Source organism: Athene noctua, chromosome Z, assembly GCF_965140245.1.
Source record: "Athene noctua chromosome Z, bAthNoc1.hap1.1, whole genome shotgun sequence".
NCBI classification, from domain to species: domain Eukaryota; kingdom Metazoa; phylum Chordata; class Aves; order Strigiformes; family Strigidae; genus Athene; species Athene noctua.
The window spans coordinates 15,446,955-15,460,308 of record NC_134077.1 but is presented as its reverse complement, the minus strand read 5'-3'; the positions used below and the strand labels follow the sequence as shown (position 1 = coordinate 15,460,308).

The 13,354-nt window shown below is 40.9% G+C and overlaps 1 protein-coding gene across 1 annotated transcript in view; it reads right to left on the bottom strand.

Annotated features, from left to right (window-relative positions):
• RICTOR (RPTOR independent companion of MTOR complex 2) overlaps window positions 1-11,644 on the bottom strand; it is a 91,431-nt gene extending 79,787 nt beyond the window's left edge. Inside the window, exons 1-2 of the mRNA XM_074932779.1 lie at window positions 11,555-11,644; window positions 11,347-11,394 (exon numbers count right to left, since the gene is read on the bottom strand). Coding sequence (XP_074788880.1) covers window positions 11,347-11,394; window positions 11,555-11,603 — 97 coding nt within the window. The 5' untranslated portion in view covers window positions 11,604-11,644. The remainder of the gene's footprint in view (window positions 1-11,346; window positions 11,395-11,554) is intronic.
• Window positions 11,645-13,354: the final 1,710 nt, after the last annotated feature.

Here is a 13,354-nt window from a genome sequence, read left to right as displayed (position 1 = left end):
AGCTATCATGTTGAGAAATGTATAGATAGACATCCTCTATGATCACTGTTAAAATTATATTATCACATTGAATTAGTATGGTGCAAAATACTTTGCACTGCTACAGTGATGTACTAGTTTTGCCAAGTAATTCTCATGAATTTTACATTAAAAAACACACAACGTATAGCAAATCTTAACTAAGAGCATACCCTTGAAAAGTACAGGTGACCAAAACCTGTGATCTCTGCAGAACATACCTAGAGATTTATTTAGTTTGATTCCCATAGTTTCCATAGGTGAATCATACATAAAGCACTTTGTTCTGAATACAACAAAGAATTTCCAGTAACTCACATTCATGAAAACAGAAAGAAAATAAAAGCTAAGAACTCAGATTATTTTCACTCTTGCTGCTTAAGAAAGCTATGAACAGATGAAAGTGACACAGTAATACAGAAAAAAGCACACCTCCTGTCTTTTATGGCAGTCAGCAAAGAAAGTAAAAGGGCTGTTCTTCCTACATCAATCAGGTAGAAATTAACATTTATAAAAATGTCTATTAACTAGAAAGCAGTGGAAAAGACAGCATATCCAAGGTAGAATCCAGGAATCACTAAAACCTCAGATAAGAAGAGTCCTGTATCAGGATTACAGTTAGGAGTCTAATGCTTCATATTTAGCTTTGTACATCTAGACATGTACATACATCCTTCTGTAAGTAAACAGGAAAGTAGTTTTTAAAATAATCCTAAGTATGAATAAAGGTGGCAGGAAATACACATTCTGGTGTTGCAGTTAGCTTGAAGCAGTGACAGCAGTTCAAAAATGAACCACCTTCTAAATTGTTGTCTTATAATATTATTTCTAACCAAGACAATAAGGTCATCTGTACAGAAAAGCCATCCTTACATCCTCATCCTTCAAATTATGTTAATTATCTCCAGTGTGTGATCTTGTATGTCAAATCTGTAGACATTGTTTTACTGCTAAAACTTCATAAAACAGGTTTTATAGTTGAAATGCTAGCAGCTTCTCCATCAACTAAAGCTACAGTGTTACTACTTAAATGGAAGCACAGAACAAAGCTGAAGATTGGCCACATTAACTGTTCTGGATTGCTAGAGACAAACTTAAACACAAACTTTGAACACAGAGAAAAAACTGAAGGACCATTCCAAAGGATAGCTACAATGCTAATTTGAAAATTAATTACGTATGGCTTTTGATAAACAGACTATCCCTTAAATGCATTATAGCAGTATACAGGCTACAGTCCTGCATGACTTTCTTCAAAGACCAGTTATGAATAATATTAAAGTTAGGACTACATAAGGTACCAAGGCAGGTTTTTTTTTTTAAAAACTGTTGTTCTTTAAATAACTTGCCTATTCATAGAGAACAAATGTTTGATTTAGCCCTCCATTTAAATTTACAGTTAGGCCCTCAACTCTCAGGAAAACATGATGTTAAGGCCAAGCATCTTAGCAATCATTCTTGGTATATACAGCCTTTGTGTATCACATACTTATCATCCCTCCTTCCCCCACGAAAAACACAATACCATTCTTTCCACAATACTAGATACACAACTGTAACTACTGCACACTACAATGGCTAAAACCAAGATATTATCATCATCGCCTAACAAAATTTCTCATTGCCACTTTAAACAGAAATATAAATCATTTGAGAACACAAAGCTAAACTCTAGAAAAGCTTGCTCTAAAACTTCCAGAAGTTCAGATGTTTAAGAGAAAAAGGGAAAGAAAAAAGAAGACAGAAGAGAAACAGAGGCACAAAATTCTGGAAGCTGGGCAACACTCCACAGCAGCATGGCTATACATTTGTTTGCCCTGTTGTTCTCTCCTCTGCATCTATTATCAGCTACTGTCAAAGATGGGACACAAGGCTGGAGTGACACACCACAGCTGTTCTTATGGTCAAGAGGCTGGAGGATAAGACTTTCCCAAACTCAAAACACTGGTTGTTACACAAATCAAATGAATACTTTCCATAACATCAACTCTGAATTTGAATGGTGAAAATTAGTTCCCTCTAATTGTAATTATTTAGAAAATTATCTTCAATTCCTCCAACCCATCTTCTGCCATAAAGTCTAGAAACAAAAAATTCAGGATAGTAAATATTTAGTTGCTTTAACAAAAGCTACACTGTGACTGGTTCACACCATGTAAGTACCATTTGTTGAGCCTATCAGGCAAATTCCCTTCGAACTACTCAAAAGAATTCTAACCATGTATCTCTGAATATTATCAAACTGACAAGCAAGTTAATAGTAATATCACTGGCATTAGAAGAAAATGTGACTTATGATCATATCCAAGAATATTTTCCCAATTAACATTCTGATTTGTCTTTGCATCATTTTAGCTTGTTCAGGAACCCAAAAATGTAAATGTTTTCCAGCTAAATGGCCCTTATTGATAAACTCCAAGCTGTAGGAGGTAGCCGCTATCCCCAGAAATATCCTGTTACATAGGGTGTCACATAAGAAGAAACAGCCTAGCAACATTAGCAGATGGGGATTGCCAGGTCTACCAATGAAGACATGAAGGGCAATTTGTCAAGACATGGGAAGACCAGAAGAGTGACATCCTCAAATTCAAACATTAATAAAGGTACACAACTAGAAACCAAAAGTAATTCACAAACAGCATTAACTGCAGCACGAAACTTTCAAACTGTGGCAAATGTGCAATCTGGTAACTACGTCTCATAAAACACTGTGACCATAAGACTTCAAAATAGTGCACAAACTGATAATGCTTGGAAACTTTAGTCCCATGTGCTAGGGGCAGGACAGGTCTCATCTGTCCACAGCTGTAACTGTTCAAGATTTTTTACTTTTTCTCTTGAAAAGGCAATTTTCAGAGAAGGGACAGGAAGCATCATGTTTACAAATTTCACAAGATCTAAGTACAATTCTTTAAACACAGAAGCCACATAATTCATTGGTCAATTTCAACTTACAAAAAGTCTATCCCACTGAAGTAACATACTAACCTAAAAAACTGAGTTGGAAACATCACATTTATGGAAATAGAAACATTTTTTCCTTTTTTTTTTTTTTTTTTGTATTTCATAAGAGAAACCCCAGTAAGTCTACCCATGAGAATCACATATGGTTTGCATAAAGATGAACACATTCTAAATTCTCCAGATATGAGGTTACTAAAGCAGCATTCTGACTTCACTAATGCTCAGAAGGTAACCAAGGAAAAAGATTACTTACAGATTTAATCAGGTTTTTTTAAAAAAAGTAATTTTTCAGGCAACAGCTGTGTAATTATTTTTAAAAATATTTTTATTTACAGTCTGTGTACACTTCAAAGAGGAAACCAATCTTACGCAGCTGAAAAAAACCAAAATCCCCCATAGAGCTTTACATGAAGAGATTAATCAAATTATTTTGTTACTCTTTTATAATTATTATATATTTTTCCTTATATCAAGGCCACACTGTTTTGCTTTAAATACCTTAACCCAAGTATCAAACAAGCATATCTTACTAATCATTTTATAGTCTTAAGTGAATAGCTGTAGTTCATTTCATAACAAATAAAATTTAAGCAAATGGAGTATAGACATGTACCTTTCACTTTAGTCAAACAAGTGCTAACTGACAGTATGCATTTCAAATACAAGTGAGTAACTGTCCTTGCTGATCGTAACCATTTTGCCATCCTTCTGGTCTTTGGACTCAGTTTCACTGATAAGCAGCATGAAATTTTGTTAACTATCCGTTTCTCCAACTGAAAGGGAATTCAAAGTTTTTGTGCTTTTCATTTTATATCTCAGACTATTAAGTATATTCAATTCCTACACAATAAAATTTTTTAAAAGCAGCTATCAGGAATGTTCCAGGAGCAGCCATTTAAATAGTCAGATGTAGCCAAAACTGTAGCAATAAGTAGCACCTGGACTAAAATGAACTTAGAGAAGTCTAGCTATTAAAGAATAAAATCAGATGATTTATAAATTAAGTCTTCACTTTTATGAACACATCATAAAGGCTCTATCACTCAGACTAAATTATTAATGAATAAAGTTGATTCCAGAGATATTGCTATTCAGGTAGAAGTCAGGAGACTTCCTCATAATATTTAGTTATCCAAACCTATTCAGGCTGTCGTTGAGATGCATCTTGCTACACTGATGAGTATTAACAGAAGCCTAGGAACATAAGTCCTACAGAGATTTCAGGTATGTGCTAACAGTAAAACTCAGTCACATATCTAGGGAAGTAAAACTGTAAGCAGAGGGTTTTGTTCTTTAGGGGGTTTTTTATTGAGTTGTGTTGGGGTTTTTTTCTCTATTTTCTTACTTTCTCACGCACCTTTACCATCATTCCTCCTCTTCACCAGATGCAAGGATATGGTGAATACACTCTTCACTAATCATGCTCTAAAGTTTTGCTGACTCCTACTTTTTTCCTGATTCTACCCAAATTTTCCATCCCCACAACAGATGGTTGGCAAATGAAAAAAATAACTTCCACAGTATACACAAGTATACTAATACTATGGATTTTAAAACTAGAATAAAAGAAAATACATTTTATTGTGAAAGTCACAAGTCCAAACAAGTTGTCAAATACCAGCACCTGTGTAGCAGTGTTATGGCACCTTCCCTCCTGTATCACAACTCATCACAGGAATGCTACTCAGCATGCAAATTCATATGCATGATGGTATACACATCTGCCTACATGCATACAGTTAAAAACACTTCCAATGAAAAGCAAACCTCTTGTTTTATCTAATCTTTTGCATAGTTACATGATTATGCCTTAGTTGTAAGAAGCTATCTGGTTTTAAGGTAGACAACTCGTGTCTTTTTTTTTTTTTTTGGTAAAGTCTCAGGCAGGAGTCTCAATTATTATGAAATATAAAAAGCTTATCTGATTTTTCTGTACATTCCCACAAACTAGACAGCATCAATTCTCAAGAAACCCGTAATGCTCTTGAACATTGTTCTTTTCTGCAGTGTTTGGGTTTGTATGGATAGAAACAGTTGGAAAACAGCCGTATTTCACTGTAACTGACTAGTTCACTTCTTCCCACTTTAAAAAGAAAAACTGTACCTGATGTTGAGTATCTTATTAGGGAAAAAATTCAGAGATTGCTAGGTAATTGGTAAAGTATGCATGAAGGTCATGAGAATGGGCAAATAAGTGATGTATTTCTTTCTACGAAGGCTATCCTTGACACAGCTTCCTTATTTACTGTAATTATGATTGGGGTGTGTTTCTTTACACAGCATCTACACTAGATAGGCTCTGACCAAAAAAACACCCGAAACTAAGCACTGCAGTAATCTCAAAGGGGAGTGGGGTGGAGAGGAGGTAGGGAAAAAAACTAAAGAAAATTTCTAACAAAGACTAAAACAATTGTATGAAGAAGGCAGAAGCTAAGAATTTGGTACTTTGACAGTTTGAGATTCAAACGACAGGACGGGCAGAAAAAGCAGAATACTATAATGTTGTGGCAACACAGTACTGCTTAAAGACCTAAGCAGCTATTTATATCGATCCAGACTGTAGAACAATCTCTTTTGTCAAATATAAATAGAAACCACACGATATTAGAGCAGTCATTTTCTGCCCTTCAGAAGAAGAGTACTGACATTTGCTGATCAATCTGAACCACAGTGGCAAAAACAAAAAACCCACCCACAAAAACAAATTTAGAGATGCTGCACACAAAAACTTTAAAGACAGGTATGAATGCAGATCCTGAAAGACATGGCAGTGCCCAGCTCCTACAGGTAGCTTAATGCTAAGTAGGCCATGACATTTTAAAGTTGCCTTTTGTTAATATTTCTCCTTCATGTTGTTCCTGTTTTCAAGAAATAGAAAGTGAAAATACTGTAAGCACGCACCATTTTAGTAGTTCTGAGAAGTCTTGACATTGTAAAAGCAGTAATATCTTAGGAAGTAAAGCCAAGGGTGCACAAGTCTTATTTATGTAACCAGGTCAGTGCAATATACAATTCCAAAACAACAGTCAACTAAAGCACAAGTGCAGACATGAAAACTAAGCGTACACCTTAATTTTGGAGTGCATATACTCAGTACCTCTAATTCTCTTATTTTTAAAACCTATCAAAAGGTTACATGTTGCCCAAATAGTTAGCAGGTCACCACCACTGACCACTTCCCCTTTGGTCTCCCTACATAAACACAACATACAAGAATAACACAGTAGAAAATTTCTCAGACAACAAGACAAGTAAGATCTCTCTGCAGCTTTCAAGTTGCCTCTTTACATCTCAGAACTGAAAAAGGATGTTACTAATTACCTGCTTGCTTCTAGTGCAGATTTTGTTACAGATTCACAAACAAGGGAGCAAAAAACCAGCTACTGCTCTGTATGATCCGCTCTAACACAAGACTCCTGCTATAGTTACCCATTACAATGATGGCATACTGCAAAGTGCAGGTGAAAGGTGCCCACACATTTTGTTTATTTGGTTATTTCAAAAATACCGTTTCTACAATGTGGTGGAGCCCCACCTCTCCGTATTTTCAAGCCAGACCATATATTGCAAGAGTACACAAAGAACTTAAAGGCTTTCCATAACAGTCACCATTAGTGTGGAAGGAGTACCTCTGAGCCACCCAGCTACCATCTCTGCACTGCCTTCTTACTGCCTTGCTGCAAGCACTCCAAAAGGGTTTTTTCCTTCCCCACTACTCCAGTTCTCAGAATCAGACAGGTGCGCAATGTCCCTCCCTGCTTCTTCTACACTGATGAAGGAAGCTGGAAGCAGAGTGGTCATCAAATCTCAAACTGAATTTGGAAACAAAATTTATCCAACCTTTTATGACTTTCCTGCAAATAACCCTTAAAAATGTCCGACATTTTTGTGGGCTGTAACTACAAATAGCATCCTAAGATGTTTGTCCCGCATGCAATGCATGACAGTTTGCCATGTGGACACATGGAATCAAATACAACATGGTTCAAAGCAATGCAAGCACAGTAATTAAAGTAATACGATTCCGGTCTCATGTACTTAAATGGAACTTCTGTATCTTTTATTTTTACTTATATGATTGAAGGAAATTATAGACAACAGAAGTAAAAAAAGGGTATTTTTTCAGTTAACACTAGCCAATTTTGTAAAACTCATTCTCAGGGGAAAAAAAAAAAACAGTTTTCTCAGCTACTTTATTCGTATCTGCCTCATGCCATAGCTAAAAGACTCAACATTTACAAAACAGAATTGGCTGTACAAGAAAAGCTGCTAAATCAAAGTAGCATCTTGTAATGCACATTTATGAATAATAAATGAAAGTACTGATGCTGGAGATAGGTACATTTCAGTTAATTAAAGAGTACAGTAAGTGAAGACTGTTAGCCTCAAAGAGGAGGAAACGAAGACATAGACATGAACAGCACTCGACCATCAGCAGTTGGCATCCCTCTATCTCTCCAAAGCTTCAGTAAGCAAAGAAGCTCTGAAAAGTTCCCAATACCTATTGCAGGCTCAGAGCTACAAGAAACCAAGTAAAATGGGAATGCCTTGAAGGAAGGACATTTAAAAGGAACCTGACTGCAAATAAGGCACTCTGAGATGTGGTTCTCAACTAGGCAAGTTCTAAACTCCTTAGGCCTTCACAACCCAAAGGCAACAGCTGAAACTCCGACAAACAAGAGGTGTTGGTCACCCAACAGGATAAGGCAATTCAGTTACAGACATGGGAAAAGAACTCAACAGCAAATGAAGCGTAGATTACACAAGCCTTCTACAGTGTACAGAGCTTTGGGAGGTATATAAGCTTCTATAATTCAGCTTGGAATACCTGTAAACCAGTGAGAAATGAAGACAAATTATGCTAAAAGCATATAATACTTACATTGTGGTTACAGACACAACCACGACCAGACTCAATGCAATAATTCCTACCAAATGCACTAACTTGGTCGATAACTCCAATTGTCCTTTCTGGCCTTAAGAAGTTATGAGCTTGATTTCAGTAGTCTAATTAAACCAATCTGCCTCATCCCTTTACTAATTCTTTCCAGATGACTGCAATGGGAGTTGCGGCAGTGACAAGTCTCTCCTCCTTTTCTTTTTCTGTTCTATGTGGAGCAGGTAATATAATACGAAGCCAAAACCTGAGTACTCTGAATCCCTATTATTTATTGCAATTTTGTAATCACCAGAAGACACAACATATGAACTAAAGTAGACAAAAGAAGTAAGTCTAACCTGTATCTGAACAGTTTCTGACTATACCAACATTATGTCCAGCTATATTTGTGCTGGGGACAATTTTCCAAAAGTTTATCATCCATTCAGCAAACTGATTTTAAGAAAATTACTGTCCCAAAATAAGATTTATCAGAATCCTCCTAAAAGATGGGGTACCGCCAGGGCTGAGCACCCCATAAGTTTAAAAGAAAAAACAACAACAAAAAAACAGAAACAGCAAGCCACAGACTTTAACCAGGCTAATACTGTACATAGAGTTCACACAAACAGACACAGTGCACCATCATATGAAATGCCTTTCATAAGCATTATTATATATTATTTTTAGAAAGGCAGAACAACAAGAAGCCCCAGAAACCCTACTCTACCAGCCATGGTAAAAATACACAGAAGAACAACATGGTGTGTCCTGGGAAGACATGGGCAACTGTCAAATTACAGCAGCAGGGAAAAGAGCAATCAAAAAGCACACAAAGGCACATCAGCCCTCCGAGCAGCAAAGCACTCTGAGTCTTACTGCACAAAAAGCAAGGAAGAAGGACCAAAGGAGCACAAACAGGGCTAGCACCTTCCCCACACCTATTATTAGTTCTGAAATACACTGGCCTCTTGCATGGCAAGAGAGTGTTAGTATATAGTTCACAGGTATGGACCAGTGACTTATACACTAAATCATGTTCATCCAGCCATCACTAACAGGAACCTGTTTAAAACAAGGCAATATCAATACAACTCCACGTTTGTAATAAAGAGGCCACTGTAAGCAGAAGCATATGACTGAGGCACTGTTTATAGCAATTCTCTACTTTGCCCAAATTAGATATTTCACATTCACATTAACACAAAGTTCAGCTGTCTGGGGAAACAAAAAACATCTGAATATTCTAAGTTACTGAAAATGTGAGCCCTGTGGAAAACTATGTGATCTGCTCAACACAATGAATCAAAACAGTGTATTATTAGTACAGAATTAGGGTAACAATTTAAGGTATTTAAACTAACTGCTTATGTAACTATTGAACAGCTGGAAAAACAAACATTCATTGTGTTCAATGTGGGAATCAAGTTATCATCTAGATTAATGTCTTGCTGAGGCTTTTTACTTTTTGTTTCCTCTTTAAACTTAATACCTACCATGAATAAGCTATACGATCACCAATCAGTTAGCTGTAGTTTTTCTGAAAAAAACCCAAATGCCTCACTTTTTTGGTAATGGGTTCACAACACAATTTAAAGCAGCTCCTTATTCAACTGCAATCACCAGAACAATGATGTTTTGGGGTTTTTTTAAAAACATGGGCTATATACAGTCACAGTGCAAACCGCCTTTTTTTTCACTGTATTAAAAATTTATTTTGCATCTTACCTGCGAGCCTTTTTTACAATACAATACACATTTAGTAGTTATACTGCTACGACTAAAGATCTCATGGAATCTGTAGGTGGTTGAAAACACCTTGTGGCAAAAATCGGTATCATAAGGATAGTCACCTGTCAAATTCTGAGTAAAAGATTTCAAAAAGACCACATCTAAAAATAACCACTCCAGCATTTAAACTGTGTGTTGTTCTTTCACATCAAAACACCTCAGGATGCTACACAACATAAAAAAGTTACTAAAACAATTCAGTAAAATCCTGATTATGTAAATTTCATAAACAGATAACACTGATTACAGTAATATTGTGTCATGTGTTCGAACTGTTAAAGCCTTTGTCCCATATTTTATTGACTTGTTTTATTTTTAAGGACAGCTCCTCACTATAGCAATCATGTCCATTCAGAGATAGGGTGGGAGGAGACGTGAGAGTCTGTTTCTTTAAACTGAAAAAAACTCCGCACATTTTCCAGGAACTAAAACACACTTATAAATATGATACGCGTACACAGAGATAACGTTCCAGCCCATGGTAAAATCGCTAAATAAAAAATTCTAAACGCAGATCGTACTGGGATAAAAAAGAATTAGACGTGAAATTGTTGACGCAGCCTCTTGCTAAGACGAAAACTTTACTGATGCTGCCGAATATTTGTACTTTCTCTACATGTCAGAGTCCACTTTTCTCTCAATGATTCTGACATTTCCCTGCCTACTTCCTCATAAAATGAATCTATTCAGGATAGCAGCAGTCCTGGATGACCTGAAGCTGAACAGTTGTACTACAAGCATCAATTTTATTCTCTCTCCCGGACCGAGATCCTATGCCCCAGAGAAGATCATGCTTATAGTGGTCCGGTTTGTTTTCTGTGTTTTATGTGGCTCTTTGGGAGGCTCAAACCCTCACCTTAGCCCCAGCAAGGCAAGACAAACTACACGTTTGTGTAGGGAACGAGTTCGTATTTGTCTGAGGGAAAATTAGTTAGCGTGCAGCAGATGTTACTGTTGCTTCCTTCCTCTTAATACGCCCCCTCTCCCGTCCCCCATACATCTGAGAGCAGTGGAGGATGTTTGGATCAATTTAACAAGTAAACGGGAGGTAAATGCTTTCTGATCTACAGCAAGAGGCTCACGGGAAACACCGTGGCCAGCCGGCCTCGGACAGGCAGGGATATCCGCAGGGCGAGGGATGGAGGCAGGACCACCCGCCGCCGCCGAGGTGCTCCCCAGGGGCGCACGGCCCGACCCGCCGAGCGGAGCCACGGCCGGAGAAAGCCCCGGCGGGGAGGCCGATGGGCGCTGCGCGGGCAGCTCCGCCGCGGGCAGCTCCGCCGCGGGCCGGACGCCGCCAACAGCCCCGTCGACAAGCACCGTCCTCCTGCGAGGACAGCCCCAGAAGCGGCCGAGGAGCCCCTGCCCGCGCCAACAGTCTCCCTCGCCTGTGGCGGCCGAGGCCAGCCCTGCGGCCCCGCCACGGCACCGCGGTGCCCGAGCCGCCCCGCAGCCGGCGGGGCCTGAGGAGAGGCTTCCACCTACGGGCAGCTCCGCTCACTACAGGGCGCCGGGCAGCCCACCGGCGGCGGGCACCAGCACCCCGCTCGCTCCTCGCCTCCCCCCCACCGCCCACCGCGCCCCCGCGGCCGCCCCGGAGCACCAGGCCGCTCGCCGCCGGCGCCTCTCCCCCCGTTCCGCCGCGGGTGCGCCGCGAGGGGCCAGGCGGCGACCCCCGCCCCACCGGCCCGTACCTCGGCTGAGATCGAGGGGGACGTTCTCCTCGCCGCTGTCGTTCCGACCTGCGGGGACGGGGGAAGAGAAGCGCGTTAGGCTGGCGGGGACGGAGGAGCCGCAGAAGGAGAAAGCGAGAAAAGGCACGGAGGGTCGGCTGGGCACCGGCGTGGTGCGAGAGGCGGCGCGGGCACAGCCTGCTGCCGCGGCCTGCCCGGGGCCCCTTACCTCGGATGCGGAGGTGCCTCAACGAGCGGGCGCGGAGACTCACCGCCATGTTTACGGCCCCGCAGTCACAACACCGGAAACCTCGTTCGCTCTCGCGAGGAGAAGCCCGCGGAGCGGCCGCCGCGGCCGGCACCGGCACGGCACGGCACGGCACCCCCTACCCCCGCCTTGTCACCGCGCCGCCGGGGGGAGGAGAGCGGGGGCGGCTGAGGCGGGGCGAGAGGAAGCTGCCTGGCCGAGGCCTTCCCCCCGGCGGCTCCGAGGAGGGGGCGCAAGTACTAGAGGGCGAGCGAGGGAGGGAGGGCTGGCTGCGGCTCCCCAGCCCCCCGGGGCGGCGGCGGAGGGTCCGCCTGTCTGGGCGCACGCCTGGGTCCCGCTGCCGGCGGCCCGGGGCGGCGGGGCGGGCGCGGGAGCCACTGGGAGTGCGGCCGAGGGAGAGGCACCGGTCTCCTCAGAGCGGCGCGGGCCCAAGGGCCGCCTCTGCCGCCGGGGTTCGCTGCGGGACTTCTCCTTGGGCAGCTCAGCCCCGAGAGGGCAAAGGAGGGTAGCGGGAGCGAAGGGGGCATCTGAGGGGCTTCCTCGCTCCGCCAGAAAACGTGGCGAAGTGCCTCCTTTTCCTGAAGAGCTTGCTCCTCTGGGAACTGGCTTCCTACATAACTGCTCTGTCACCACATCTGAAGGTTTTGGTCTGTCAAGTGGTTTGGTTTTTATGAGGCTTGCTTGCGTAGTTTTCCTTTTTCAAGCTGCACTTGCCTTGTGATGAGATGGTAATTCACGTGGATACGGTATGACCATTGGGTTTGTACACCGGATGTTTTCCGCATTCTGCTTTTTAATACGTGAATAATTAAAACCGGGGAGAAAAACTTTTTCATTACCGTCTGGATTTATACGCAGTGGGTGTCTCTGCAGTCTCAAGTGTTGATCTGGTTTTTATCTTGGTATTTGTTAAACTTACCAAATAAGTGGATATATTAAAACAAAAACTTTAAAAGAAAGTCCCACTACAAGAAACAATATATGTACTTTCTCTTGTCCTTTTTAAGCAAACGTTTAAATAAGCAGATAACACTTTACATTGTGTCCTGACACTACAGCCCTAGACAAGGCAAGTTCTTGCACCCAGACATCCCAAATTCTCAGGAACAAAACCAGCAAATAATAATAGAATTGAAGTCAGAAGTAACCAGCCATATAAAAGTAGCTTCACAAGCTCAGGTAGTTGTTTTCCAGCTTTGTAATCAATCATTTTCCACTCAGTATTCTCTCCTCTCTGTTGAGGTCTTTCAGTTCAGATCCTGCATTACTTACTCATAAAAATCTGATTTTATTAAATTTCATCTCAAAAATTGTAGATTAGTTTTTACACTGAATGATTGGTGCACTTCTAAAACACTAATACTGATTTCAGAGATTAAATGCAATTATTTGTGAAATCATGGTAGAAGAACTTCCTGGCATATCAGTGCATGACACATGTAAGAATCATGTTTTAATAGGATTATGTCAAATATCTTTAACTTAAAATGCCATTTTCAACAACTTCCCTGGTTTGATTTTTGCTAATTAAATATGAAGCTAATAGAAGGTTCTCAAGGAACCCCAGTTTCTCAAAAGAGTCTAAACAATAAAATCTTGTCCATCCATAACACAGGACCAAAGCCTGTCAACCCTCCTTAAATAGTTTCATCAATATACCTCAGGGCTGCCCTTTGAAATTTCATGTCCAGGGAACCCTTGACTTCCTGAAAATGCCAAATTAGCTGTTCCTTGTGGTAGTAATATTGCATCCTGTTTACT